General features: G+C 45.0%; 1 protein-coding gene across 1 annotated transcript; it reads right to left on the bottom strand.

Moving 5' to 3' along the window:
- Positions 1-9,774: 9,774 nt before the first annotated feature.
- LOC104508396 (lysine-specific demethylase 5A-like) lies at positions 9,775-25,757 on the bottom strand (the record flags this gene model as incomplete). The annotated part of the gene is made up of 10 exons (XM_010150008.1): positions 9,775-11,774; positions 12,926-13,336; positions 15,482-15,702; positions 15,985-16,144; positions 19,355-19,498; positions 20,259-20,810; positions 21,843-22,004; positions 23,619-23,798; positions 24,736-24,874; positions 25,402-25,757. Coding segments are annotated over 10 exons (2,538 nt in total), but the record flags the coding sequence as incomplete, so codon positions are not given.
- Between the last annotated feature and the right edge of the window lie 1,064 nt (positions 25,758-26,821).

Raw genomic sequence — 26,821 nt, 5'->3', positions numbered from 1 at the left:
GAAACGGTCACTGGGAGACATACACATTCTCTTACTGCTCCGCAAGCAGCAGCAACTTTACAATGAATTTATGCTCCTAAGCCACCAAAGCACTTTTAGGATTGGGGCTGGGGCACAATTGCTGCTGTCGCTTCAGCGTTCCCAGGGTGAAGCAGCCATCAGCCACGTCTGACGTTTGCGAAGCACCGAGAGCAGCTACGCTCCCCGCTTCCACCTCCCCCTCCGCGCCCCTGTCACACGTGACAAACTGCCTCCATGGGTTTTGGGGCCGCGTAATCTTGCGAGCCACCTCCCAGCTTCCAGGAACACAATTTGCCGTTAGGTTATCTGGGAACCAAAGGCCAGAGCAAATACGATGCACTTCCTCTATCTGATAACCACCCTGCTACTGGCCTTTTCACAGCCTGAAAATGTTACTCAGCTCAAGTGACCAAGGCTGCAGCAGGCAAAATTGTCACATATATGCACAGAAAAGGGATAAATAGAGGCTGACACGTTACAGGAACCTGGAGACAGCTCAGCGGAAAAAGAGCCTGCCTGAGCCACTAAGCTCCATCCCAAAAAGACATGTATCTTTTGAAGCTGCCATGGCAGGAGCCAAGAGCCACTGCCAGAGCCTGCAGTTCCCGCAGAACATCCTATTGAAGCCATTGGGACAGCCTCGTTTAGACGCAGGCTCGCTAGCGAACACACGCTTCCAAATAACGACCCGAACACGGAGGCAAGCAAACCCCATCCCCCCTGGATGCCGTCAGAGGCCTTGCTTTGGTGCCCAGGCTGCTTGTGGGGCAAGATACGACTGCCTGCGGAGACGGCGCTCTGCACACAGGCGATAAACAGCCGATGCTCCGGCGCCGGCCAGAGCGCAGGGCTCTGCCCCAGTTCCAGTTTGCCAGCGACTGGGCAGCCCGAGCAAACCCGCGCAGAGTAACGCCGGGAACAGAGCTGGAGCAGGCGTCAGGGAGAGGGCTTTCCGAAGACTAGTCGTCGACATCCTGATGCGAAAACCCATAGTTTGCACCAAGAAAATAAAACTCACGAGTTTGTTCTTGCAGCCAAGGAGCTCATTAGAGGTCATTTTCATCTCAAGAACCATATGCTAAAAGAAATCATAATTTCAGGCTAGGAACGATATTGCCGAAGTGCCCAGAAGCGAGAAGCATGAGATCAGCAGATTGATTAGGCACAGGGTAGATTGGGGGGGTAGAGAAGGAGCTGTATATTGGGACCATCGGGATGATGGTCTCTCCTTATGCTCTGCACATCCTACTCCTCTGAGGGGAAGATAAAAATCTGAAACAGACTGTCTGCAGAAAGAATGAAATCAAAGCCATTGATAGGGCTGGGATTTACATGCCCCTGCAGCCTGTCTCCCTGCAAGGGGGATGTTCTGGCAGGAAAAAGGAAAAGCTTTTCTCTCAGAGGTGAGACGGGGTTGTACCCGCTTAACCGATCCTTCCACGGAAAACCCATAATCTGATTTTAAACAGGCAAGGTTTGGGCAGTGTTCTCAGAGCATCTGTTCATGCTTATTTACATACTAAAAGAATTAAAAGGTCACTGTTTGATGCAGGAGACCTACTGGGCTGGTAACTACTCAGAACACAGAGTTTCCGTTCTCGGAGAAAACCCAATAGTCAGATAGTTATTGGTGGGCAGAATGAGAGAAAGTTCTTTAAAGTTTCTCAGAAATCAGTTTTCTAAGTAAGAGATGACAAAGTGGAAACTTGAGGCATTTCAAAAAAGGCCAATAAGAAATAAAACATGGGTTCACTTTTTCCACCTTCCAGAAATCAGAACTAGAGCAGATTTTAGAAAGCCCCTGCAGTGCCGGGAGGTGTTACCTCTTCCAAACAGCCCAGGAGCCCCCATCTCCGCACCGGGAGCGCCCGGCTGAGCTCCGGGGCCAGCGCAGCACCAGGGATGCTGTGCTCATAGAAACACCACCTGGGAGACATAACCTGAGCAAGACCTCAAGCCTTTGGACATCCTCCCAGGGGGATGGGATTCTGCCTGAAGCAAGCTTCGCACCGAGGCTGATGATCTCTCTGCAAGTCATTCCTGTTCTGGTGGCGAGTTGCAACATCATGGCACTGAGTTTCTTTCAGCCTTAGACATTTTTATCCACAAAAATTTAGGTAGAGTCATGTGTGAGTTTCGATAACTGAAGGCAATCTCATTTTTCTGTTGATGAGAGCCAGAGATGAAAAAGCTATGCCCCAAATAAGATCCAGCTGATGTCTGAAGAAAGCTAAGCCTTCCAGTCGAGAGGAGCAGTGGCAGGGGAGCAGGGCTGGGTGCCCAGGCACAGCGGCATTAGCAAAGCCACGTGCGTGTCGCGTCCAGCTGGGTCGACCCAGAACGCAGGTGCTAAATGGAGAAGGTAGCTTCGTGGTGCTGCTCAAGAGCGGCCTTCTCCAGAGGGTACGAAAGGGGTGCTGCTGCTCATGGGCTTCACTCTTTGTCAATTCCGGATATCAAATTCCAGGTGATGTTACACTCTCATTACCGGGAATTCAAACACTGGTGCCCACCTGAAATACAACACACAGGGGCTGCCCTGACCAAGAGGGCAGAGGGAGAACTACCCAAAACCACAAGGTATTTCCATCACAAACGTTAACTGACGAAAGGGGTGCTGCTGCTCATGGGCTTCACTCTTTGTCAATTCCGGATATCAAATTCCAGGTGATGTTACACTCTCATTACCGGGAATTCAAACACTGGTGCCCACCTGAAATACAACACACAGGGGCTGCCCTGACCAAGAGGGCAGAGGGAGAACTACCCAAAACCACAAGGTATTTCCATCACAAACATTAACTGACTAATTAATTATTTTCCTTCAGCCAGACAGGCTCAGAGCATCACTGCCCTTTTCGACAGAAGACACTCTTGTTCCTGGCCACTGCAAGCGAAGGCCAGGTCAGGCACCGCTTGCCACCACTGGACACTCATGGGATGTGGTCTCATTGTCAGTCACAGCCCAGACGTGCAGTTTTCATGGCAATCAGAGAAAGAAAAATGCAAGCATCCATGGTCATGTGTCCAGATGGGGGAACTAATTCAAAGTATACAGCCAATTAAACCTTCAGTCTTGCTGTTCACCATAACTGGGTTTTAGGGGGGAAAAAAGAAACTTGTTGTTGAAAGAAGCTGTGGATGCCCCATCCCTGGAAGTGTTCAGGGCCAGACTGGATGAGGCTTGGAGCAACCTGGTCTAGTGGAAGGTGTCCCTGCCCATGGCAGGGGGGTTGGAACTGGATGGTCTGTAAGGTCCCTTCCAACCCAAACTGTTCTGTGATTCTCATTTACAAGTTCCTTACCGCAAGGTCTGAACTGCGCAACCCAAACTGTTCTGTGATTCTCAAGTCCCTTACTGCAAGGTCTGAACTGCATAGCAGTACCGAAATACACCTTGCTGCTAGAAGAGAAACTGTGGATTTACATTACAGCAAACCAGAAAACAGCTCTTTATTGCAGTCCAGATCCAGTCCTATCGATGCTGATGGACACAGAGCACTCAGCTCACCGAGGAGGAAAGGCAGAAGGACTTCATGGGGGAGGGACTTACCGGAGAGATAAAACCGGGCTTGATGCGCACAGCCACAGCGAGGAACGCGAGCGATGCCCTGCACAGCCCGGTGACTGCGCCAGCACAGGCAGGAGCTCACAGCCGCTGTCAGTCTGAAGGTGTGATGTGCCCTCAAGCTCAGCCCCGGGCTGCCCACAGGCTGAGACACAGAGCCTCTCCGCTTCCAGCAACCCACTGGTGGGGAAGCCGGAGGATCACCGGCTGGTGAAGCCGGAGATCAGCCAGGGCTGACAGGACAGCAGCACGGTGCTAACCCACATGGAGGATGCTCCGGCTCGCAGGTGGGGAACAGCAGCTCCGCGTCTCCTTGCCATGGGGTGAGTAGATACTGAGCTGCCAGGAGAAAAGCTCCGGAGAGGGAGTTGGCAGTCTCACGGCTTCTCTGGAAGAAGACAGGCAGCCCTAGAAGGGTGGGAGGTGAGACCTCTCCTGCTGGGAAGGGAAAGCGGTTTGGGAGCAAAAAAGAGCCTGCGAAGGGAATTTGCCCTGATTTCCATTGGCCACACTTAGCTCTGAGCAGGGATTTGCCAAGGTGTAATGGGAAGGCCCAAGGGAAGAAAGCGAAAGGAACACGAAGCAACTGCGTTTCTTGGAGATCACAGAAGCTGAGAGAAACAGGGACCTGAAACAGCCGTTTCTTAGCGCAAAGCAGTTTCTTCTTGCAGCAATCTCAGGTGTTGCTTGTGCAGCAGCGTTCTGCATACTCTGCAAACAGGAGTTAAAAAAAAAAAAAGTGCCTTTTCTGCTCCAACCAGGAATCTGACCCATCAGCTTCCTAGAATTCCCTTACTCAGCAAGAAAAAAAAGAGAGGAAAAGACCTTTAAGTTGGGAATAGCTTTTCTGTTGCTGTGTACTCTAGTCCAGTACTTGCTATTTGTCCAGTGTTGTGTGTTCCCTAACAGCCCTAAATCCTAGGACTTGACCATTCCAAGCGCATTCCTACCAGAAGCCAGGGGAAATCAGCGTTCCAGCCTTCAATTCCCTGCACGCACATACGCCTTCAGGAACAGGGCAGGATCCTTTCAGAGCACCCGACTGCACCTTTACTACTTAATTCACAACCTGTCAGCCATTCCCTTCTGTTAAATGCAGCTTGCAAAAATACCAGATATATGAAAGGTCACTAAAGCATCATAAACATGGTGACAAGCGCCTCCTAAGCTCCAAAACTCTGCTGAAAACCACTTATAACCCACTTTATTCTGCACTTGCATTCCCTACAGACACAGTGATACTCCCGGACTTTGGGCATCGGTGCCGGACTACCCGTTTCTCCCCTCCTTCACCATCAGCAGGCACCCAGACATGTTCAGTACCAGCAAGCCTGTCCCTCCCTCAAGGAAAAAGCTCTGGCGTCCCACTGGCAGGTACTCCACAGTCCTCTTTCACACAACGGGAAGCGTGAAAAAGAGTAGCCAAGACCATCAGTCTTAGTTAAAACTTCCGATCTTGGTTAAAAGCTACACCAAAGGCTAAGGAGCAGGACAGCGCCCAGAAAACAAGCAACCCGGCTGTCCTTAAACCTTACCAGCATGGATACAAACCTGGATAAGGGTTCGCAGCAGCACCGGTGAAGAGCAGGAGCACCCCACGCTCAGCGGGGAGGGTCACCAGCAGCAGGCAGGGCTCCCACCAGATGACTCGTTAGCAGTGTTCACACACAGTGCCAGCAGCAGGCAGGGCTCCCACCAGACGACTCGCTCCCACCAGACGACTCGTTAGCAGTGTTCACACAGAGTGGTGTGCAGTGATTTCCTCTCCCAGGGACGCTTCCAGGCAAAGCTAAGGCATCCATCCCCTGCCTCCCTTCCCAAGAGACTATCAGGAAAGCTGGCAAGGAGATAACGGGATGCAATGCTATCAACACACCGATAGTGTCTAGATTCTGATCTTCGCCGTACTGCACCGGTAACGCCAGTGCAGGGACACACGGAAGGCCTGGCTAACTGAATTTCCGGCTGTGCGAGGGGGAAAGCTAAACCACTAGCTGGCAGAAGTAAACAACGTGCTACTCATCCCACATCCCACTAAAATCCGAGCTGTCTCTCAAATCTGTAACTTGGATTTGGGTAGGGACCACTACTGCTATCGTAGTCCCAGCTTCCCTGGGGAGGCAAGCAGCGGTGCCCTGTGCCTGGGGGTGACCGACCGCCGCAGGACTGAGCTTGGGCTGGAAAGGGACGCAGTAGATCCATCGGGCACATCACCTCTCCATGAAAAGCAGATGCCGGGCTGGCTAGGGACGCAACCACCTCGGGACAGGCGCTCTCGGAGAGGGTTGCTCTCCCGGATATCCATACCCACGGCAGCTCCCTCAGGCACTTGGCTTTGAAAGGCTTTTTTGCAGGTCGTGGAAGGTGGGGGTGACATACAGACTGCCAAAAATTGGCTTCCAAAAAGCCTTCAATTCAGACACAATGCCCCATCTTGGACTAAAGCTGTCCACTCCAGCCGGGCTTTTGTCTCAAAGGCATTCAGAGCATGTCTCCTGACACATATTTGCTTTTCAGTAAGTCCTTCCTCCTTTCACTGCCTTTTACCTTGCAACTTCACAAGCGTTTGTAGCAAGGAGCCATCTCACCCCATCAGGCCCAACACTCATCTCTTGCCGTGCAGCTTCCAGCTGTCCTACGCGCTCATCGTCCTCCCAAAGCCTGCGCGGCCAGGATCTCGATAAGGGCTGGATTTATTGCATCTCCCCGCTGACTCGGTGCTCCAGGCAGAGTTCCTGTTGGGTTCAGGCAGGCTGACCAAACACATTCCTAGTGACCGCAGCTGGAGAGGATTTGAAGGAGTTCCCTAACTCGAAGAAGCCTCAAGTCCTTTAGCAAAACACAGTTCTCAGCTTCTTACAGGGACATTAACAGTGATCTGAGGGAGAATGATCTTAAGAAGCTTTTCCCACCCTCCTTAAATCCTTGATTTCCAACACATAAACCAACTTCTTCAGCTCTTATACGCCACAACAATGAACGAACCCTAGGAAAATGTCTGTATGGAGGATCCTTGATGGATTGCGACGAACCCTCCTCCACCTCACACCCATGCAATGGAGGAGGAAACGAGAAGGATGCAGACAACTACAGGGCACCTACCTCACTCCGGTCCCTGGGACGATCACAGAACTAATCCTCCGGAAAGCCACATCCAGGTCCACGAGGGATAAAACGATGGGAAGTAGTCACCACTATAGTGCTAGCCCAACCTGGCTGCCTGCTGTGAGGATTAGGGCACCTACCTCACTCCGGTCCCTCAGAAGATCACAGAACTAATCCTCCGTAAAGCCACATCCAGGCCCACGAGGGATAAAACCATGGGAAGTAGTCACCACTATAATACTAGCCCAACCTGGCGGTCTGCTGTGAGGATCCTATGGATGAGGGAGGGCAGTGGTTGTTCTGCCAGACTGACAGCAAACACAGAGTGGACGGACAGCCTACAACTGGGGTGAAAGACAGCATGGACTGCTGTGCTCAGACTTCAGCAGTTAACAATTTCCAACCTAGGAGGTGGCCAGCTGCAAGTGGAGCTCCTCAGGGGTTGGTACTGGAGACAACATTGCTTTATGTCTTCTCCACCTGGGAAAAGGGATAGGAGCACACCCTCATCAAGTTTGCAGATGACACCAAACAATGATGGGGACAGGACAACTCAGAACATGGGAGAGGCTCCCATTCAGTAGGATCTTGACTGGCTGGAGTGATGTGCTGATGGAGAATTTGTCGAGTTCATCAGTCCTGCACCTGAGAAACAGTACACCAAGGGACCTGGGGCTAACTGGACACCGTGCCGTCAGGAGTTGCAGCCATAAAGGCCAGCCCTGTACCAAGCTGCATAGTAAAGGCATGGCCAGCAAGGTCAAGGAGGTTATTTTCCCCCTGTATTAAACACCTGTAAGCCACATCTGGAGTACCGTGTCCAGTCCAGGCTCCTCAGTACAAAACCAGATGTTGACAAACCTGAAACAAGTCCAGCTGAGGACCACCAAGTCGTTCGAAGGCTGCAGCACATGACACGGCTCACAGGAGGCTGAGCTGGCTTGGTTCAGTGTGGAAATTAAGGCTGCAGGACCTGCAGTCTTCAACCACCTAATGAACAGTTACAGAAAATACGGAGCCAGGCTCTTCAAAAGGCAACAGGCAAGTTTCAGCAAGCGAATCTCTGACTGTACACTGGAGAGAAGTTTGCATGGAAGATGCTGCTAAACCGGAGCAGGCAGCCAGAGAGGTTGTCGAATGCCCATCCCTGGAGTTATGCAAAACTTGGTGGGATGCAGCCCTGAGAAACTTGACCTAGTCTCCAAGTCAGCCTTGCTTTGGCCAGGAGCTCGACACAGATGACCTCCAGAAGTCTCCCCAATCTACATTACTCCACGATTCTGAAAACTGAAGAGATCAATGCAAGCTTCCCACTGTGGCTAACAAAACACACAGGTGTCTCTGTTACCTCATGCTGTGTGACGCTATTCCAATCCCTTGAGATAAATTCCACAGTATCAATTTTACCTTACGCCCTCATTGACAAACAGTCCCGGCTGCACAAGCATCAGCTACAGATGACTGGTCAAAAGCATAAATCCTGCAAGTAATGGCACTGAAATTCAGGAGCGACCTTTATCTCTACGCAAGTAAAGCCGCCCAATTCCAGGCCCTGGTTCTTAGAAAACCCCGTGAAACCACATGGTTTGGATAAGATCGACAACTCAAGTCCCGGCCTTTTTTGGCTCCTCACGACAGCTCAGGTCACTTCTTTAGCTTTTTGTGTCAGACACATGAAGAGAAATAGCACGAACAGCAGCTAGTACCCGTTGCAGAACAGAGCATTCAGACACGTACCTTTCTAGATACACCTGAGCTAAGATTTTGTGTAGACTGAGAATTTGTCCCTAAAAGCATGAGGTTTTCCTACAGCCGTAGCAGACCTGTAAGAATATTATTTCCTTAGCTTAACTTTGGCTTGCTTCTTTGCATACGCTTTCCCAAAAATTCAAACCCTACGATCCGGAGACAATACCACAGCTGTAGCTTTAGGGTTTTCAACCACTGACTACATATCTACAGATTTTTTTTTTTTCCAAAAATTAACATTTATTCGTAAGTTCATACTATCAGCAATCCTTTGAGAGGAATTATGCTCTTAAATAAGCTGAAACAATAAGATGTAAAGCTAATAATGGTCTTGGGTTTATGAACACCTTACCTGAAAGCAGACGAGACATCCATAATTAGCAAGAGTGTGGCAAGCTCCTTTCAGCAGTGTCTCAGAGTCTCTAAGTGGTAATACAAAAAACAGCTACTAAAATTGTGACCTTTTGCACATTAGTTGCACATTTCTTTGTCGTTTACTCTTTCCTATGCTTGTAATAAGCAAAATGATTGCCTATGGCATCGTGTAGCTGTTTGTCTGTCTCGTTGTGACTAGTGCTACTGTTCACATTCTCCACCACACCTTCTACTCAGAGAAACAGGAACATTCAATGCAGATTTACTAAAAGAACTCTTTTCCAGTTGATGGTAATTACATGTAACAATGACTTTATCGCGACAGAGAACGTAGGAATGGTGAAGAGGACATGCTCCAGTGGCTAACCGGATATGCTAACCGTATTTTCCCTATTGTGTCACGAATTCTAGGAGTCAGGAAAGAATACAGAACACTGGGATTCTTTAAGAAATCTTGTACTAGTCTACTTCTGGAACGATTAAACATCTGTGACAGATAGTCTACCCATTCCATATAGGGAAACATTTATGTAGTACCATCAGTTAAAGCTTGAAGGAAAGTAACAGCTGTTCAAACCAGTTTACCAAAAGTAAGCGTACACTGAGAAGAAAAAAAAACATAACTGGAGGCAAAAAGAGGGTATGTCTGTCTATAGCATAGACTCCTTCATAAATAAGTAAACAAATAATACTCTTAAGTTTGCTAGGGTGCCCGTTGAGCCACATGATTAACCACAGCTTGCTCTTGCTTTTAACACCGCATCAGTCTGGAAGGAGCAGGAATTAGAAGTCTGTGCCCAATTCGCACAATAAAGCTCCCAAGAACCTATACCTTCTGCCCTCCACCTTAGCTCCTTTTCTTTTGCACATCTTCCTCTCCCCAGGTAGCAGGCACCAGTAAAGAAAAACGATAAAGTTCGTTTACCTGAGCTGAATTTTCTTTTTTTTTTTTTGGATGGATGGATAATTCTGCCAGATAAATGAACTTCCAAATATTAGAGAACAAGAGAAGGGACACAGAACAGTCAAGACAGAACGCTTTTGTTTCATGTCAATATTTCTTTAAATCCCAATCCAGCTCCTAGTAAGACTGGACACTACTTACAACACACTCCTAGAACTGCAGAAGAATGGAAACACAATAGGGAGCGAGTGGAGAGGGGGACGAGACAGCCCGGCGGCTGGCTTCAGACATTCACATACACAAAGCCAGCATCCACCGGAGTCGTTAAGGCCCAGATGCCCCACTAGTAGGAACAAACCCAAACACAAGGGTAGCACATGAAATGTATTTACCTATTTAAACACAGGCAGCTGGTCAGGCTAGAATGGGGAAGGTAACTGCTAATTCCTTGTACTACAAGGAAGGAATGGAGTAAAAAAACCCAAGCCCACGGGCAGGTTTTTGCTTTGTGAACCTCTGTCTGTGCTGCTGGTTAACAGTGGTAAGTATAAAAAAATCAAAGAAAAATAATCTATTTATAGAACAAGTCAGTAGTCTGAGACATTTAGAAAAAAGTAAAAACAAGTCCTTCTTTAAAAATGGATTTACTAAAACAACTGTCACCCAGGATGACCCCAAGCCCTCTGGTCCTCTGGCAAAGCCAGGGGCAACTTCACACCAGAACTGTTGCTGATTGTACACTGGTACACATCCAGCAAAGCCAGCAGGGAGGGGGGTTTGCGCTGCGAACAGTATCTGCAGACTGCTTGCTGGTATCGCTTGAGGCCATGCCCGTAGCCTGGTGATACTGGAAATAGTTGAGAGTGAAACTTTTCACAGAAGCGTATGTCAGTGTAACCTCTGAGGTAAGTGGGCTGTCTTCTTTCCTTCCCATCCCTGGGTACAGATCACAGAAGCTGGTGCCCTGGGTGCTGTACCTCCTCGCCAGCTCCATCCTGCGTGCGACAACTTTAATGTGCAGGAGTGCAGAACTCTAAGCAAAGCCTAGAACAGGAGAGGGCACCCCTGTGGAAAGGGAAGCACTCTGCTTTTCCCAAGCTCTGGTCTAGCTAGACATCTTCATCAATGTTTTCTGGCCCTCCTCAGGACAGGAAGATCAGCTGTTTCCCACTAAGGAAAAAACCAAACATTTTGTCTAGTAGAGTAGAGTTGGGTTTCTTTTTTGGTAAACAGAACCTTTGCCGATTTCTGAGATCACGAGCTCCTCTGCCCCATAGCTACAAAAGAAAAATTAAAAAAAATTCATCCACTTGCTCCCATCCTTATAGTGTAGTGTTAGCTGCCTGGATACGGAGGCAACTTGACTCTCCCAAGACATTGCCCTACTCACTGGGTTGGCATGGGGAGGCGAAAGATAACTTTCAAAGTCACCTCCTCAGGGTAACCTGATAGGCCTAACAGCTCCAGCCTCTGCCCACCGACTCCAGGCCAGCTCCGCTGCCAACGCATCCTTCTAACACCCTGCAGTGTCTAATCTAACAGCCTCGGGTTTGCTCAGTCTCTAAGAGCAACAGCCACACTCAAAGATGGAAATGCTCAAGTCAGAAAACACCGGCTGGAGCTCCTGCTCAGGTGGTGTCTGCATAGATGAGTTGGTACCGCTGTGCCTTGACGTCTCCATTGTGTGAAGGAAGCCAGCTGTAAGGAAGGGACCAACTCTGCTGCAGGTCTGTACATCCTTGGAAGTGAAGCTCAGTGGCTACATTAGCTTCAAACCCTTCTCTTTCTGTAGGGTTTCAGTGGTCCGTTTCCCAACAAGTTCCAGGCATTGAGTAGTTGCTAACTTGTCTCCTTAAGATCTTCCATTGGTAGTTTGTAGCTCAACAAGAAAGGAGGCGGCGGTGCATGGGCAGGGCTACTTGGTCCCTGCATTGGCTTCTTTGCACAGTTTATACAGATGTAATCCTCGTTCTCAGCCATTTCGGGAGAGACACCAACACACACTTGATGAAACCACTCATCGCAGCCACCGTCACACTGCACCCAGTCTACCTGCAAGAGATCACATCAGCAACACGTCGCACATCAGAAGGACAGACAGGCACAGTTTCTGCAAAGAAAATACGTTCTGTGAAACCCACTTGATGTACCTTGAACACAAAAGCTTTTGGGCACAAGTTAATGCCCTGTAGAGCTTGCTTTAACAAGCTGCTTCCATGTAAGAAAAACTAACACTCTTCCAGCAAGCCTTGCCCATCCTTAGACCATCCCAGTACAAAGACGGACTGCTCCCACTGAGGAATACAGCACTCGGCACTCCTCACATCCAAGATGGGTATGCTGGAACACCTTTAAAATAGGAGCTTGCTCAGGAAGAGCTACTGCAGCACAGATGAGATGCTACAAATACCCATGCTAAGTTATATATCTTAGGATTGCATCAAGTGGTAGCTTCTGCAACATCAAAACAACAGAAAACTGAATGACTTGATTACTGCTTTTGGCTACAAAAACATGACAACAGCAGCTTTAATACTATTCTACCAGGCAGGTACCAGGTACACGGCTGGCCACCGAACGCCAAAACAACCGCACACAGACTGTACCTCCAAAGTGTCAGAACATTCAAAATATTTCAGACTTTGAGCTAAACATGCTATTGAACAATTAGGAGACACATGAAAAGTAAATTAAAACTTAAGAAGGAAAAAATACTAATGATTAGATTTCTGTACCTCCCCAGGTGAGAGTACATGTTGAGTCCGTGGGCAGAAGCCGAGACCAGCGTGATAAGGAACACAGATTCTTAATTGTAACGGCACGCACTGGTGCGGGTATAAGAATACTGCTGCCCAGAAACACGCTGAAGTCAGGAGCGTTTCTAGCTGAGTCACAGCACTGATGCTCTGTGTCAGACAATGCGTGTTGCACAGCCAGCAAAAAACCCACACAGCTTCCCAACCGAGACAGTGTCTTTTCCCAGATTCTAATTTTCCATCTTCTTCCCTTGTTTTAAAGTACCTAAGAGAGTAAGGAAGTTCTTGTAGCTTTACTTCCCACATCTGTGTACCTGCCCAAGGACTACTCAACCCTCTCTCATTCCCAATCACGCTGCTCACGCTGTTGAGCTGAACTATTAAACTGCGCTGGGGTTTTTTGACTCTGCACACAATTGCCTACGACAGAACTAAGCAACAACTCACTTTGTCCTTGCAGGGCCTCTGGCAGTTCTGCGCAGCACACACAGCATTCTCATCATCTGACTCCTCCGCTCCTGACCAGTCGTACTTGGAAGGAATATCCAGAACCTTCTTCTCTCTCTTCTTCTCTGTGCTTTCCTTCGCTAGTTCCACCTTTGCCACTACTGCCTTCTCTCGCTTCTTCTTCCGCTCCTCTTCCTTAGCCAGTTTCTTTGCCAGCTTGTTCAGCTCCTTGGTCTTATCCATGGTGAGTTTTAGCTTCTTCTTCTTGGGTTTTTCCAGTTTTTTCAGCTCTTTAGATTTTTGCTTCATCTCTCCGAAGAACTGCTCTGCTCTCTCCAGCTTTCGTTTCCGCTTCCTCTCAGAAGAGTCTCTGCCTCTCATTTTCAGTGGTTTCTCATCCATACTGTCATCCTTCATAAAAAGGGAGAAAGGTTTTTTTTCACATGCAAATTTCCATCTACTGCAAACCTGTGGTTTGAGAGACATGCTTACCTCCACCATTACCCTGACACGGTATGAAGAAACCTCAACAACAACCTACTGTTACAAACTGTAAACAAAAAGGGGCTCAACTTTATTTTCACCATATTAAGAAAAAAAATCGCAAGTGGTATCAACTGTGTCAAAGTACCATGAACCAAAAACATCCAGAGGAAAACAGTAACTTGTCAGCAAGGGTAAGAAGGCAGAATAAGCAATAATTAGAACTCCCTTCTCACACTGCTTTTTAATAAGTGTTGAGAAGATTAATCATTCATTAGATGTTCTTGCTTATTCTTCATCCTAGGCCAGTCTTGCCTGTAATTATTTTTGAGAGAAAGCAATTGCTATTCTGGAGATTAAGAAAGAGCAATTGGTGAATTCTTAAAATGTATCATCAACTCAAGCAAGAGCAGAAAGCAACAGATCCATTATTTGAATAGCTCCCAAACCGGCACACGTCATAAGCATCCTGGTGTCATTAACAACTCTTAAATAGCAGATTCAGTTCAGAAACGAGGCTAAAATTGGCTAACTCTGTCACTGCAGGTAGCATCCACAGTACAAGTCTTATTTATATCTGAAAGATTCACACATGTATAGCTCTTGTACCAGCAGGGCTGACTCAGTTCCAGTCAATCCAGCTATCTACTTTAACCTTAATGATTATTAATAGGTTAAGGACATACTCTAAGCCAGTAAAGGAAGACTGTATTGTACATTACTTCATACAGCTACTCCACCCAGAAACAAATCCTCTGAAGATTATTTTACAAAAGTCTACTTATTTTGCATGTAAACAGACATAGAAAAGTATTCAATTAAAAATTAATAGTTCTAGTCAAACAAGTATTCATAAGGGTTAACGAGAAAATCTTAAACGCACACCCCCCCACCCTCCCCTAGACAAAAAAAACTGTGCTTAACTATTAATATAACAGTCTGGCATGCTATTTCTAAATTGCTACCTGCTGGCATTCAACCTGTTCTTCAATCAATTCCATGCCAAAACCACTACATTTAAAGAGCATTAAGCTTATAAAGTGAAGTACTTGGGTCAAAACATGGTAAAGCAGTACTTCCTTGGCAAGAGGGTCTGCTCTGTACTACTGTCCTAACTGATGGCAGCGTGGCAGTGCCCTGACTTCTCCCCTGTATATGGAATGCACTCAGGACAGGAGACAGCTGATGAATATGCTCATCCAACCTGAGTGTTTACAGCAAGTAACCTTCCATCCTACCTTAGTGTGCATGACCAGAAGTCAAGAAAGAACCACCTTCCATGTATTTCCTGTGCAGTTCAGTAACTCTAAAGCAATCATACACTCCATAACGACCCATGGTTAAACTGGACCCTATCTTCAGCTGACAGATGGTACAGGATGGGTTCCAGTACAGCTCCTTGACACAAGAGTTTACCTTCTCTTCCAGAACACACCCCTCAGGCACTGCATTCATGAGGCCAAGCGACTTGGACTAGACCTCAGAATCATCAGATAAGGCTGCCTCTTCCACTGTCAGCTGAGCAGAGAGGAGCACATCCTCACAGTATATTAATTATTAATTTTCAAAAAACTCTATGTTATTCTAAGGAAGAACAGGGATCTTATTACCTGTGTTACTAAACCATGTTTTATTTTTAAAAGTGTTCTTCCCCCAGTAAGAACAGAAGTTCAGCAACGTACAAGTATCAAGTTCTAATCTATGTGTAGCCTTTCCATAGTCCTAAAAGTTTGTCATTCTTTTGCAGATCAGTTCTGATTCCATAATTAAAACCAGCATTTCCTTTCCTAACCTTATCTTGCCTAAAATAAGGCTTGCATATGGAACTGCCTGACAAAACTGTTCTAAATATGGTTAATTGTGGAAGACAGTGCTGCAGCATGAGTGATCAAGAACTGAATTTTTGGATCTTACTCTGTTATTTTCTGGAATCTACTATTCCCCGGTTAAAATCCAAACATGTCAAGTGACTAAGCACTCACTCAACTACCCAAGATTATACTTAAAAAAAAAAGGCACCAAAATATCGTGAGGTGTTTTTTCTATACCGAAATATTTCTTGAAATTCCATACCTCCATGACATGAAGGAACCTGTCCTCAGAGGGTGGGTGTGTAGCCTGTAAAATCCGCCAGATGTGCTGAGTCTCATCCAGTGATACCTCTAGTAGATCTCCAACCATCATTAGATCTTCTAGCTGCGCTTTTGCTCCAGGTGACAGCTCCAACACAGGGGGCTCCAAACTGCGAGGTACCAGTGGACTCTTCCGAGGCTGCTTCCTTGGAGTGCTAGAACCTTTCAGACAGGAGGCAAGTCACATAAAGATAAAAGATCAAATCCAAAAAAAAATTACATACTTTTTTTTTTTTTAATTTTTTTTTTTTTTTTAACAATCCGAGCAGGGAGACAATCCCAAGCAAAAACCATTGACACAGCTTTATAGATCAGATAAAGAAACAACTGCAGCTTATTACAGCCAACATACCCTCTACAGCTAGCCCAGGTAACAGAGCAGTTCCCCTTCTTGCTGACTGCTCATCTGTTCACTTTTATCTCCATGTACAGAGAAGCAAATACCTTGAGAGCAGCTTTTAGAAGCAGACGAATACGCGTGTTCAGCACAGAACGAGGGAGCAGTCCACATGTGTGTCACTACCTCTTCTGATTTAATGGGGATTTCCTCATCACAAAACAAATTGGGCTCCAAGCTGCTGGAAGATTTTACACTGGCATTGTCCTGAAAGAGACCCACAGAAAACATGCAACATCTGGACCCAGAAAATTAACAATTTCAAAGTAAATCGTATTAAGACCAGCCAGCCTGCTCTTCTAAAATCCTACTCTGAAGCAGCCACCAAAACCATGTGCAAAAGGTACAAGTTACATCTCTGCATAAAGAGTGGATGGCTCTATGGACACAAGTCAATAGATGTATAGCCAGTCTGCAAGAAACAGGTTTCCTCACTAAGCAGTCACTCAAGTATGGTCCTTAGAAGTCAACATAATGACAAGAGGCTGACTCTTGGCCTATGTAATTTTTTTTGCTTGAAAAACGTGACCCCAACACCATAAAGATTTGTATCTTTATTCAAGAAGGGGTATGCTGAGTAAGTAATGGTTAATATAGAAAAAAATTACTAAAGATATTACAGGTGAGGAAAAAACAGGGTGTGTTTCATTATAACCAGACGAATAATGGCAAGGCAAACAATCAAACACTGCCCTGGGATTGGGACTTCTATGGCAGTCTTGAATCATTTTAACATAGGACTTTAGGACAGGATTTTAAGATAGGACCAAACACCAAAAGGAAGAGGGCCATAACACTTGATATTTCCATGAACAGAGTAACAATGGCATTGGCTTGTGCTCAATGTATTGCGTAGGACAGCTGCTTGACTCTTAGCTGCATCACACTGAAATGGGACACATGCCTCCAGGTGCAGGTGGATCCACTAAGAGAAGGTGGATGAGGAATCACTTAGCAGCGGGAGAAGCTTGGTTTGACTTTGCGTTACATTAGGCAGAGAATCCAGAGAAGGCACAAGCCCACCTGAATAAATTCCCTGATGATGACTAGTATTCATTTCTCCCCTCTTCCTCCTCATTCCTGCAGGTGAAATTAATAAGGATAACCTCCTCAACCAGCTGCCTATATCCATAGGACTTTGTGACAAAACTGGTCAAGAGGTTAAAGCATACTTAGCATGCCGTGTAAGACTGAAATCTTTCAGAATAACAAGAAGCTGGCTTAAAAGAAGAGAAAGGCCTTAGAGCAGTTATTGACAATATTTACCTGAAGATTAGCCGTGTGGGTCCCAAAATGGCCAACTCAGGAAATTGTACCACCCAGACAGACACTGTCATTTCATGACATAAAAAGGGAATTTAAGAACGGTAATCTCTCTCTGGCTTTCAGTTACACGTTTAAAAGGAAGTGAAGTGCACACTAATGACTTCAGTACAGAACTAGAAGTGGGAAATTCAAATTTAAATTGCCTAGATGAAAAGGTAGAACAAATATATTCAGAAAGAGGAAGATATTCCTCCCTACATAGTAAAGGTCTAGTACATATATCTAGTACAAATATCTAGTACAATATCTTGTTCTGGAGATATTATACTAGATCAAAGAAAGTTCAGGGCCAAAAGGGAAATTAATAAAAAGACATCACCATTTGGTGGCTATAGGCAACACAGGTGCAAAGGAACAAGAAAAAAAAAAAAAACCATGAAACAAAAATGAGGGCAATTAAATATGAAGAAATTTACAGTGATTTTGACCAGTAGGTATCCAAGGATTACTTCTAAGGGGTCCACAAGTAGTTATTAAAAGCAAATTCATAAATGATGCATCAATAATCTTTTTTTTTTTTCCAACGTACCACTCCACTGGAAGATGTTCATAGGCCATGAACTTAAAAACCAATCCTTGAAAAAGTCACTGGAAAAAAACAATCCTTGAAAGCCAAGGCTACAAAAATAATTACAAAAAAAATAACCATGCTGTATCTCTTGAAATTTGCTGCTTCTAGTTTAGACCTGAAGAATTTGGTTGCCTGAGAACGTGTCTTCTATTCCAACCATGTTAGTTGACCTAACAAAAGACATTTCTGGTCCCTATCAACTTTGTTTCAACAGATTTTTACAACTACATATAGTGATGGACATCCAAATCAAAAAGGTAAGTAACAGAGTTTGAAATCGTGACAACAGAATCATTAAACAAACGTAATTATACTCCTGCAAAAATCTCAGATCCTGACAAGCATATGCCATCTTTCTTGACATGTGCTTTATCACAGCCTCAGAAAATGCCACATCTTTCAGAAATGCTCCTGACTCCTAATGCAAAGAACAGTTTGGAAGGGTAGGGTGTTGTTTGTTTTTTTTTTTAATAAAACTAATTTAATTAAAAGCTGTAACATCCCATTGCACTGTACCAATGTACTTCTGTTGGCATTTCACATGGGACTGCAAGACGAATATATGTATTTGCATAAAGCTGCTTAGACACAAATACTAAAATAGGAGACTGCGGCAAACCGTACCTGGAAAACTTGCTGTCCCTTTATAAACCAAAAATTTTGCCTTAGAAGAATTTATGTGACCATACTGTCTTTTAAGTTAGCATCTTTTAAGTTAGATATGACACTATCACTAATAAGAAACCACTGCACAAGAAGAACAGTGGCATTGCTTTTGTCTCTACATAGATCAAAAGATGTTTCAGAAGTTCCGAAATGAACTACATCACACCAAAAATACCTGGCTATCTCCACAATTTGCCCTTTCTCCTGACAGTTCTTACCTAGTTAAAATATTTTTAAAATCCAACTGCAGTTACAACTTCTGACCTGAATTCAAACACTAATTTGACAACATGACCCAGAGATCTAGTCCTGAATATTTTCACACATCCAAAATTAAACAGATGTACCTGCTTTATATGAGCATTGAAAGATCAGGAAGGTATGAAAACATGAAAGAAGATCTGGCATGAGGAAACATCTTACAGGGCATGCAGTTTTCAAAGACTAATATTTTGCTGTAGCCAAAACCAGTTGAAGAGCTCTCCACATAGACACTTACTCATATTTGTGATCCATGGTATCTCTGAATGGGGCATAAAGACAACCTTCATCCTCCGTGATATTATACACACAAATCCCTTGAGAAGTGTATCTTTTTCCTTAGTACTAAAATGCACCTTTTGAAACTCAATCACAGGACACTTGGAAATTTTGAATAAAAACATTACAAAACTTCCCAATAGCCCAGAGCTGAGACATGCAGGAAAAATTAAGTACCTCTTCTGCAACAGGAGCCTAGGTAGAACGTACAGACGTATCTTAAGATGTGAAAAACATTCTGAAATAAATTGAGTTAATAAAAAACAGGTGGTCTGGATTAATTCCATACAGAGAAGCCACACTGGATTACTCACCTTTATGTCGTAGCCATAAGTCTCCCTGATGTCTTCATCAGAATCTGTCTCTTCATCGTCGTAATCCAACGTCTGCCGCGGGGATGAGGACACACTCCCTATCACTCTGTTAAATGCTGATTGCTGGAAATTAGTCAAGTGTCCCTAAAAGAAAAATGGAATACGGGGATGAAACAACACAATTTCCAGAAAAATCCATTAAAAAAAAAAATCTGAGTTACTAACAAAGAACACAGTGGTTCTTTTGGCCTGAAAATGACTGCCTGGACAGTCACAAGCAAGCATAGTTACAGCAAGAGCTGAAGAAAGATAGGGCAGTATCCAAGGGAAAGGTTCTATTAGGTTTTATTTCCATATTTTTGAATAATAGTGATTAGAAAGATCATGATACTGTTGATTAGTGCTACCAAATTATACCCTGTGGTTGTACAAACTTGTTCAGCACAGTTTCCTCCAATTACTGGTCTCAATCTCAAGAAGACGACAGCCTTAAAAGTACCAGTGACTGCCTACAGGCCTGGCTGAAATTTGTTGGAGAATGACAAACCATCAGAAATGATAAATATTGAGACCTTTGATTCTGTCAAGAGGGAAATGGCATTTGGACACTGAAGTAGCCACCGCTTCACACACCTTCAGGCCCTTAACCACCTGTTACAGCTGAACTGATGTTTCTTACAAGCACCTTCAGGCAGCTGCTAGTGACCATGAGTACAAAGCAACAGACCTGGTGTTGGAACAGTATGTACCTGCCTGAAGCCAGTCATAGCCTGAGACTGAGGAGCACTGAACTAACACCGACATGCTTAATTCTCATCTTTTAACTGCCCTCCCCTCACCCCACACTTCTCCAAGGAAGACAAGGCATTTCAACACACTGAAGGAGGACACACAAAGTCCTTACCTGCAGGTCTGGGTTAGCTGCTGCTTTCTGTAGCTCTGCACTGATTATCTTCTCAGTTTTCTCCCGCGCTGCCTGCTCCACCATGCGTTGGCTGAGCACAGAAAGCTTAGCCAAAGCAGAGGACAGCTCGTCGGTGGCCAAAGCCTGCCGCGCTCGGTCTTGCCAACTCATGGCTCGTTCCGTCAAGCACTGCAATGCCTCCCCCTCCGGCAGCCGCACAGGCAGCTTCTGCAGGGACACCAGCAGAGACAGTATGGTCTCAAGCCGCGGCCTTCGAGAACGCATGCAAAGTGGACACAGAAACTTCACTTCTTTGGCCTGCCAACTAGAGCCCTTCTTCTGAGAACCTGTTTTGGGAAGAGGCACGCAGCCACTATGAAACCAGTCTTTGCACAGCTCACACTGTAGCATAAATCCACTAGCTGTTTTGCGGCAGATACAGAATTTGACTTCTTCGATCCGATCCACCATAGTCATCTTGGCCAGGTTAGCTGCCCTGAGAGCATGCATGGCTTCGATCTCTTTCTGTTCCCGCTCCTTGAATATAGCCACCTGCCCAAAGACAAAAACAGTTCATGACCTTCACAGTTAAATAGACCACCTTTTATCAGCAACGTAGGAAAAGAAAATTTTAAAAATAATATCAAGATATCTTCCTAGTTAAACTAGCCAAAATTCAAGAATTGTGTGATCCAATTAAAACTTTAGCTAAAATACCTCCTCCTCAATTCCTCATTAGTCCCTTCAGTCCTTCCTTCTGACAGAGATTCTACGTAAATGTTAGATAACCTTTTCCGTATCTCCAAAGTTTCTGAAGGTCATAATTTGTCATAAGGCCACCAGAAGAACAAGTTTTGACCTCAGGAAAGAAGTCTGATCAGTTCCATCCATCTGTCTACCGACAGAATGCAGCTGAGCATTGTTTCAATGCTGACTCAGCACCAGGAGCCACTGAGTGACCACTTATCTTCCTGAAGCAACTTGCACTTCCTCAGCATCTCCATTCAAGTAACTACAACAAAGCATACTAAGGTAAAACAGACTGTGTACAACTGCATTAATGAGCCTGCATATATTTTCTTTGTTCCCAGAGAAAAGGGCAGCCAGGTAACAACAAATTCCTCTGATAGGCCGCATCAATAACCTCCCAACAAGGAGGAATCAGGTATAACATTCCCCCCAGCCCAGTTTCTATGACCAAGCACTTATAGACTGCCCTCAGAATCAACCTAACCAAATATGTTTTGCCACTGTTTAAGGCAGAACTGTGCCTCATTCCACATTATTTTGATCTCATTTCAATAAATGTTCACAATATTAGATGAACAGCCACAGATATTAAATCAAGAGCATTTAAGTCTTACACATTACCCAACACATAAAATACCAGCACTTAACTCTGAACTGTGCTTCCCTCTGCTTTCACTGCAATTAAAGCTGAACTATATGCCGGTGTCAAACATTGGATGATGAGATATCTGTCTCAGTGAGATTCGTTTAGCACTTCTTCCATAAGACTTTCACACAGGTTAGAGACAAATTAAAGCCACGTATCAAGAGACACTACCTTTCGTTGCTCCTTACCACAGCTGCAGTGTCCCTGGCCTCCTCCAGCCCATCCTCCAGTTCACTTAGGGATTCCAAGTCAAGATCTTTCTCCTTTTCCTTCTCCATCAACTCCTTTGCCCTCTTCCGCCTATTCTTACTGCTCCCATAAACACCAATATCAGTCCGAGGGCTCAGAACCTGTAAGCACCAAGAAAACTTACACTGTCAGAGCCAAGGGTGCCGAGAACAGAAAAATGTTCTGAACTACAAAGCTGTGATTTCAGGGACACACGTGAGAACATCTAATAAAAGGCATTACTACAGGTTCAACAGAGAGCAAAAGAACTCAGCAATCTATCACCTTTGTTATTTGTTCATTGAGATTGGTCAATTAAAGTTAGGAAGAGGAGAAAGAAACAGAAAAGGATACAAGTATTTCATAAATATGGAATTTGAATGTAATCAGCAGCACAGTGATGTGGCAGGTCAACTTAAAGGCGCTGTATTTTCGTAATCAAATGACAAAATCTGTTCAGATTAACCTATCATACATAGAGCTAACTGAAATACTACATGTTGTTAGACATCAGCAGTTTAACGTTCACTTCAAGTGCTTCCATCAATTGCAAGTCAAAGATCTGCCATGATTTCGTATTTACATCAGCAATTTGGTGGCTGAAACAAAATTGTCAAGTATGTTACATGCCTTTTAATATCAAACATGAGAGGCTGCAAAGCACTTTTAAGGACCACAATTAAATTTTAAGTAAGCTTGAATAGTTAGAAGGCATACTTAAATATAAAATCAAGCAAGTTAAATTCAACATGGAAAAGGTCAAATTGACACATTTAGGAAAACAGTCAAATGCAAAGCCAGACCATAGTAAATAATTAGTTAGGCAGAAAAATACAGAAAAGAATACAGTGCATCATAAACTGAACAGAAATCAGCGCGATGTTGTTGCAATAGGGGCAGATCCCACTGGAAAGATTAGATAGCAGTATCCCTTTGAGGCACAAGATGTAATTATTGCACTTCACATGGCACTAGGGAAGCCATAGTGAGAGGATTCTGTCTGGTTTTCGACACCACACTCAAAGTGAAGACAAACGGCAGAGAACAGCAACAAGAGCATGAAAAATAGAGTCTACAAGAAAGCGTTGGAAGAACTGGAATTGTTTTCCCTAGAAAAAGAGAAGCCTGTCAAGTAGATGTGATAAATCTTCAAACACATGAATGATTTTTATTAAAACAAAGACAATGACTACGTTCACTGAAGTGAAATAAACAGTGACTGACAATTTTTCTTATAGAATCATAGGATGGTTTGGGTTGGAGAGGACCTTACAGACCACCTAGTTCCAATCCCCCTGCCATGGGCAGGGACACCTTCCACTAGACCAGGTTGCTCAAAGCCTCATCCAGCCTGGCCTTGAACATTTTAACTTATCAGTTTATAAGATATCTAATCTATTTTCTTAGAATTGAAGGAGAGGAAGAAGTGAAAACATTCAAAGACAGCTTCTATGTCCATTTCAGGTCTACATTTCAACAATTACATAAAAAGCAAAATTCTTTTCTTCCCAAAAGGGAGTGTTAGTAGCAGTTGAGGTTGTCAACACATAAAACAAGGCTAACTGAACACAGACTTTTTGCCTTTTTCATTCTTTCCACCCAAGAACAGCCAGAGTTTTTTGATACACTCTATCCTCAAAAGCAGCTGTGACCTGCTGTAACCTTTTTTTCCCTCCAGACCAGAGGGCCACCGAGATCTGTTCCTGAAGGCTGACACAGAAGTGTCTGTTGCTCACCTGTAACAGACTGTAGCTCGAGTTCTTCTTCAGGAAGGTCCTGCCTGTGCGCTCTCGCCAGGCCCGTGCTGCAGCCACCTGCGACTCCAGCTGCGGCAGGGCATCGAGACGCACGGGTATTGGGCGGCCTTTGGCAGACAAGCTCTCCAGTTGCTCCAGGTAGGCATAGTTGCTCCCGTTCTGGGGTAAAAGACATTTTTCTAAGCTAACGATTCTACCATTGTACCAGTTGCCAGCTTAATGTCAAGACATATGCTATTCTGTCACTGACTACAACAGAGTTCCAGGGAAAAGGAGAGCAGGGATTCAATTTTAATGATATCTCAAAACTCTCTCACACAGTTTTTATTTTAGGAGCCAGCCTGAGATGGCCAGCTGGCTTACAGAGTAAGACGTTTCATTTCTAGATAGTGGTCTTAAGTGCTGTCAGCTGAACAGCAAGCTGCAATATCCGAGTGTTGTACAGGGGCTGATGGGAAATCAATGGGGATTCTCAGTTCCGTTCCCAACAAATACCCTGATACAAGAATAGCAGTTGCAGTCCAGAGATCAACACCTAGAAATATCACAGAGGCCATGTCCCTTTTGGATCCAGTTATTTGGTCAGAGCAATAGAAGGGGGAGCGGTACTGAACTAACAATGTCATAACTCCATCTATTTCAGACAGAAAATTTCAGCCGTCAGTGCCATTACATCTTACACCATTTGGGGGAGAAAAAACGAAAACCCCTTTCCATAACCAGCTCCCACAGCTGAAGACGTGTGAGCTGACCATCTTCCGCTACAGCTAAGTATTTCCAGCGACAGTATGCAGAACATTTTCAGCACCAAGTAAGGCCCTCTGAGAGTCACATTTGTTCCAAAATGAATTTAACAGCTTTTACATCCCCCATGAAACGCATCAAAGGAAGGGAAATAGAAATTGGACAGCCAATGGGGAACAGCGGCACAAAAAGAAAAAGAAATTCAAACACACAAGCCACGGTAAACGTGTTTAACAGCTACAGCAAAGTTTTCCCTTCACGTCACCTTTGTGGGTAGAGAGGGTGGGAATAAAGAACAGGTCTAAATAAAAGGATGGAATCGGAAGATTACAGGCCCTGCTGTAACCCCTACCTGAATGGCCTCCACCTTGGCTGTCCAGTCTCTAGCCCGCTGCAGGGCTTCTTTCAGTGCCAGCACATTGGGCAGGTAAGCAGGGATGTTCTTTGCTTCATTCACGATGCCCTCCAGAGCCATCATACTCTGGCGTGGTCTAGAGAAAGAAAAACACAATTCCAGGCTTCCCTCAAAACGCCATTCAGCTAAAGACATAAATTTGACAGGCTGCTGATGAAACTTCATCGCTACACGGCGGCGTAGGCCACCACGGCTCTACTCCTGGAGGGTGCTACTGCCTATCAAACAACAGGAGAGGTTGAGAAAGCTGATGGACCTCGAGCAATCAAGTTCAAAAGGGCACAGCATCAGAACTCCTTTAACATCGGGGAAGATGTCTTGCGTAGCATACTTCAGTGTTTTTTGTTGAGGGGGATGAACAGCAAAGACAGTGGCAATTCACGGCCTCCCGCCACTACGCAACATGACGTGTAATCAACTCTTCTGCAACTCATCAACAACCTTAAACCCAACCCCGGAGCAACCCAACTGCTGTGAGGTAAACAAAAGCACTACAGCTTCAAAGCCCGTACTTCCCACCACACTCTGCAACAGAGGCTGAGAATCCCTGAAGCGTGTGATCTGTAAGATATTTGTTTGATAAGTTTGCAAAGGAACACTCACCTGGCCTGCAGGCAGACCTTGGCCTTCTCCTCCCACCTCTCCGAGACTGTAAGCAGCTCCTGCAGCTCAGCCATGGCTTTCTCTACAGCATGGTGCGGTGCCAAGCCCACACCTGAGTCAATCAGCTTCTTCATCACGTCTAGGGTAACCCTCTGGGGATCCAAGAGGGTGGACCTCACCTCATCCAGCCACCGTGCCTGCTGCAGTTCTTGCTTCAGCCTTGGCAGTTCGGGAAGTTCTACGTAAAGGCCAGAGCCCATGTCTATCAACTCCTGCAGCTTGGAAGAGTCTGGGATCTCATCCATCATAGCTTCTTGAGCACGCTCATGGAATTCTTCTACATCATCAAGCAGATTCTGAAGTAACACACAGTACAAGTCAATTAGGAAAAAAGGTCCATGGAATCAAAAGGGAAAGTTGGCTGAGGGATCAGTCAGCTGCAAAGCTGTGTGATCATCACATGATCAGTCAAAGCTGCTACACACACCACCACCTATTTGTCACAAGCTAGCACGTCTGACACATTCAGCAACAGACCAGCTGACCTCCCTCATTTGGCCTAGTATTTCACACACTGTGCATATTAGATGAAACTCTGCACCTAAAATTGTACAACTGCAACTAACTACAGCTCCTAACAACACAGAGTATTAAGCACCGCTTGGTCACCATTTATTTTAAAACAGTGGGGGGGAAGGGGACTTCAGCAGAGTGTCCTTTCAATCTAGTGTCAGGGACATTACAGTAATGGCAGCAATACACAACAGAACACAACCTGCTGAGGAAAAAAGAACAAGCCAGAGTGGTACGAGGACATGAATACCAAAAAATCATTAAAATGACTATCGTCGGGTTTGAAATTACTGTCTCTGAAAGCAGATCCCCTACTTAAACACACCTGGGTTTTAGCTCAAAATGGAAGAAATGAAAATGCAAAAGCCTCTAATAAAAGGAGACAATTTCACAGCAACCCAACTGCACTGCTGCAGTTGTCCTCAACCTCATGTTTTTGCGCTGCAATGAAAAAAATCAAAAGAAAGCAAACAGACAGGAAAGAATCTCTGCAGGAGATTCATTCAAGGACATTCAACCAGTTTATTCAACTGACTCACTCCTGAGTCTCTTATAAAAAGACAGGTATTTTCGATGCACAATGAAGAGGAAAACCTACATTTCCTAACCCTTAACTTTCTGCCCTTTCTGTCTGATGCTGGAAACCAGAAGGCATTTACAAAAAAAGAGCAAGATCCACATTATAAGGATTTTGATTTAGGGAACATATGCTGAATGTTTCCTAGTGACAACAGTAAATTATTAGAGTTTAATAATTATAACGCCTTTTGTGTTAGAAAATACTCATCATCCAACACGACAATTATTCTGCCATTCATTACGATGGATAATTGCATTCAAATGCTGT

Source organism: Eurypyga helias, unplaced genomic scaffold (genome assembly GCF_000690775.1).
Source record: "Eurypyga helias isolate BGI_N326 unplaced genomic scaffold, ASM69077v1 scaffold27210, whole genome shotgun sequence".
In the NCBI taxonomy this organism is placed as follows: Eukaryota; Metazoa; Chordata; class Aves; order Eurypygiformes; family Eurypygidae; genus Eurypyga; species Eurypyga helias.
The sequence above is the reverse complement of the archived record's forward strand: the minus strand, read 5'-3'. Positions and strand labels throughout refer to the sequence as shown.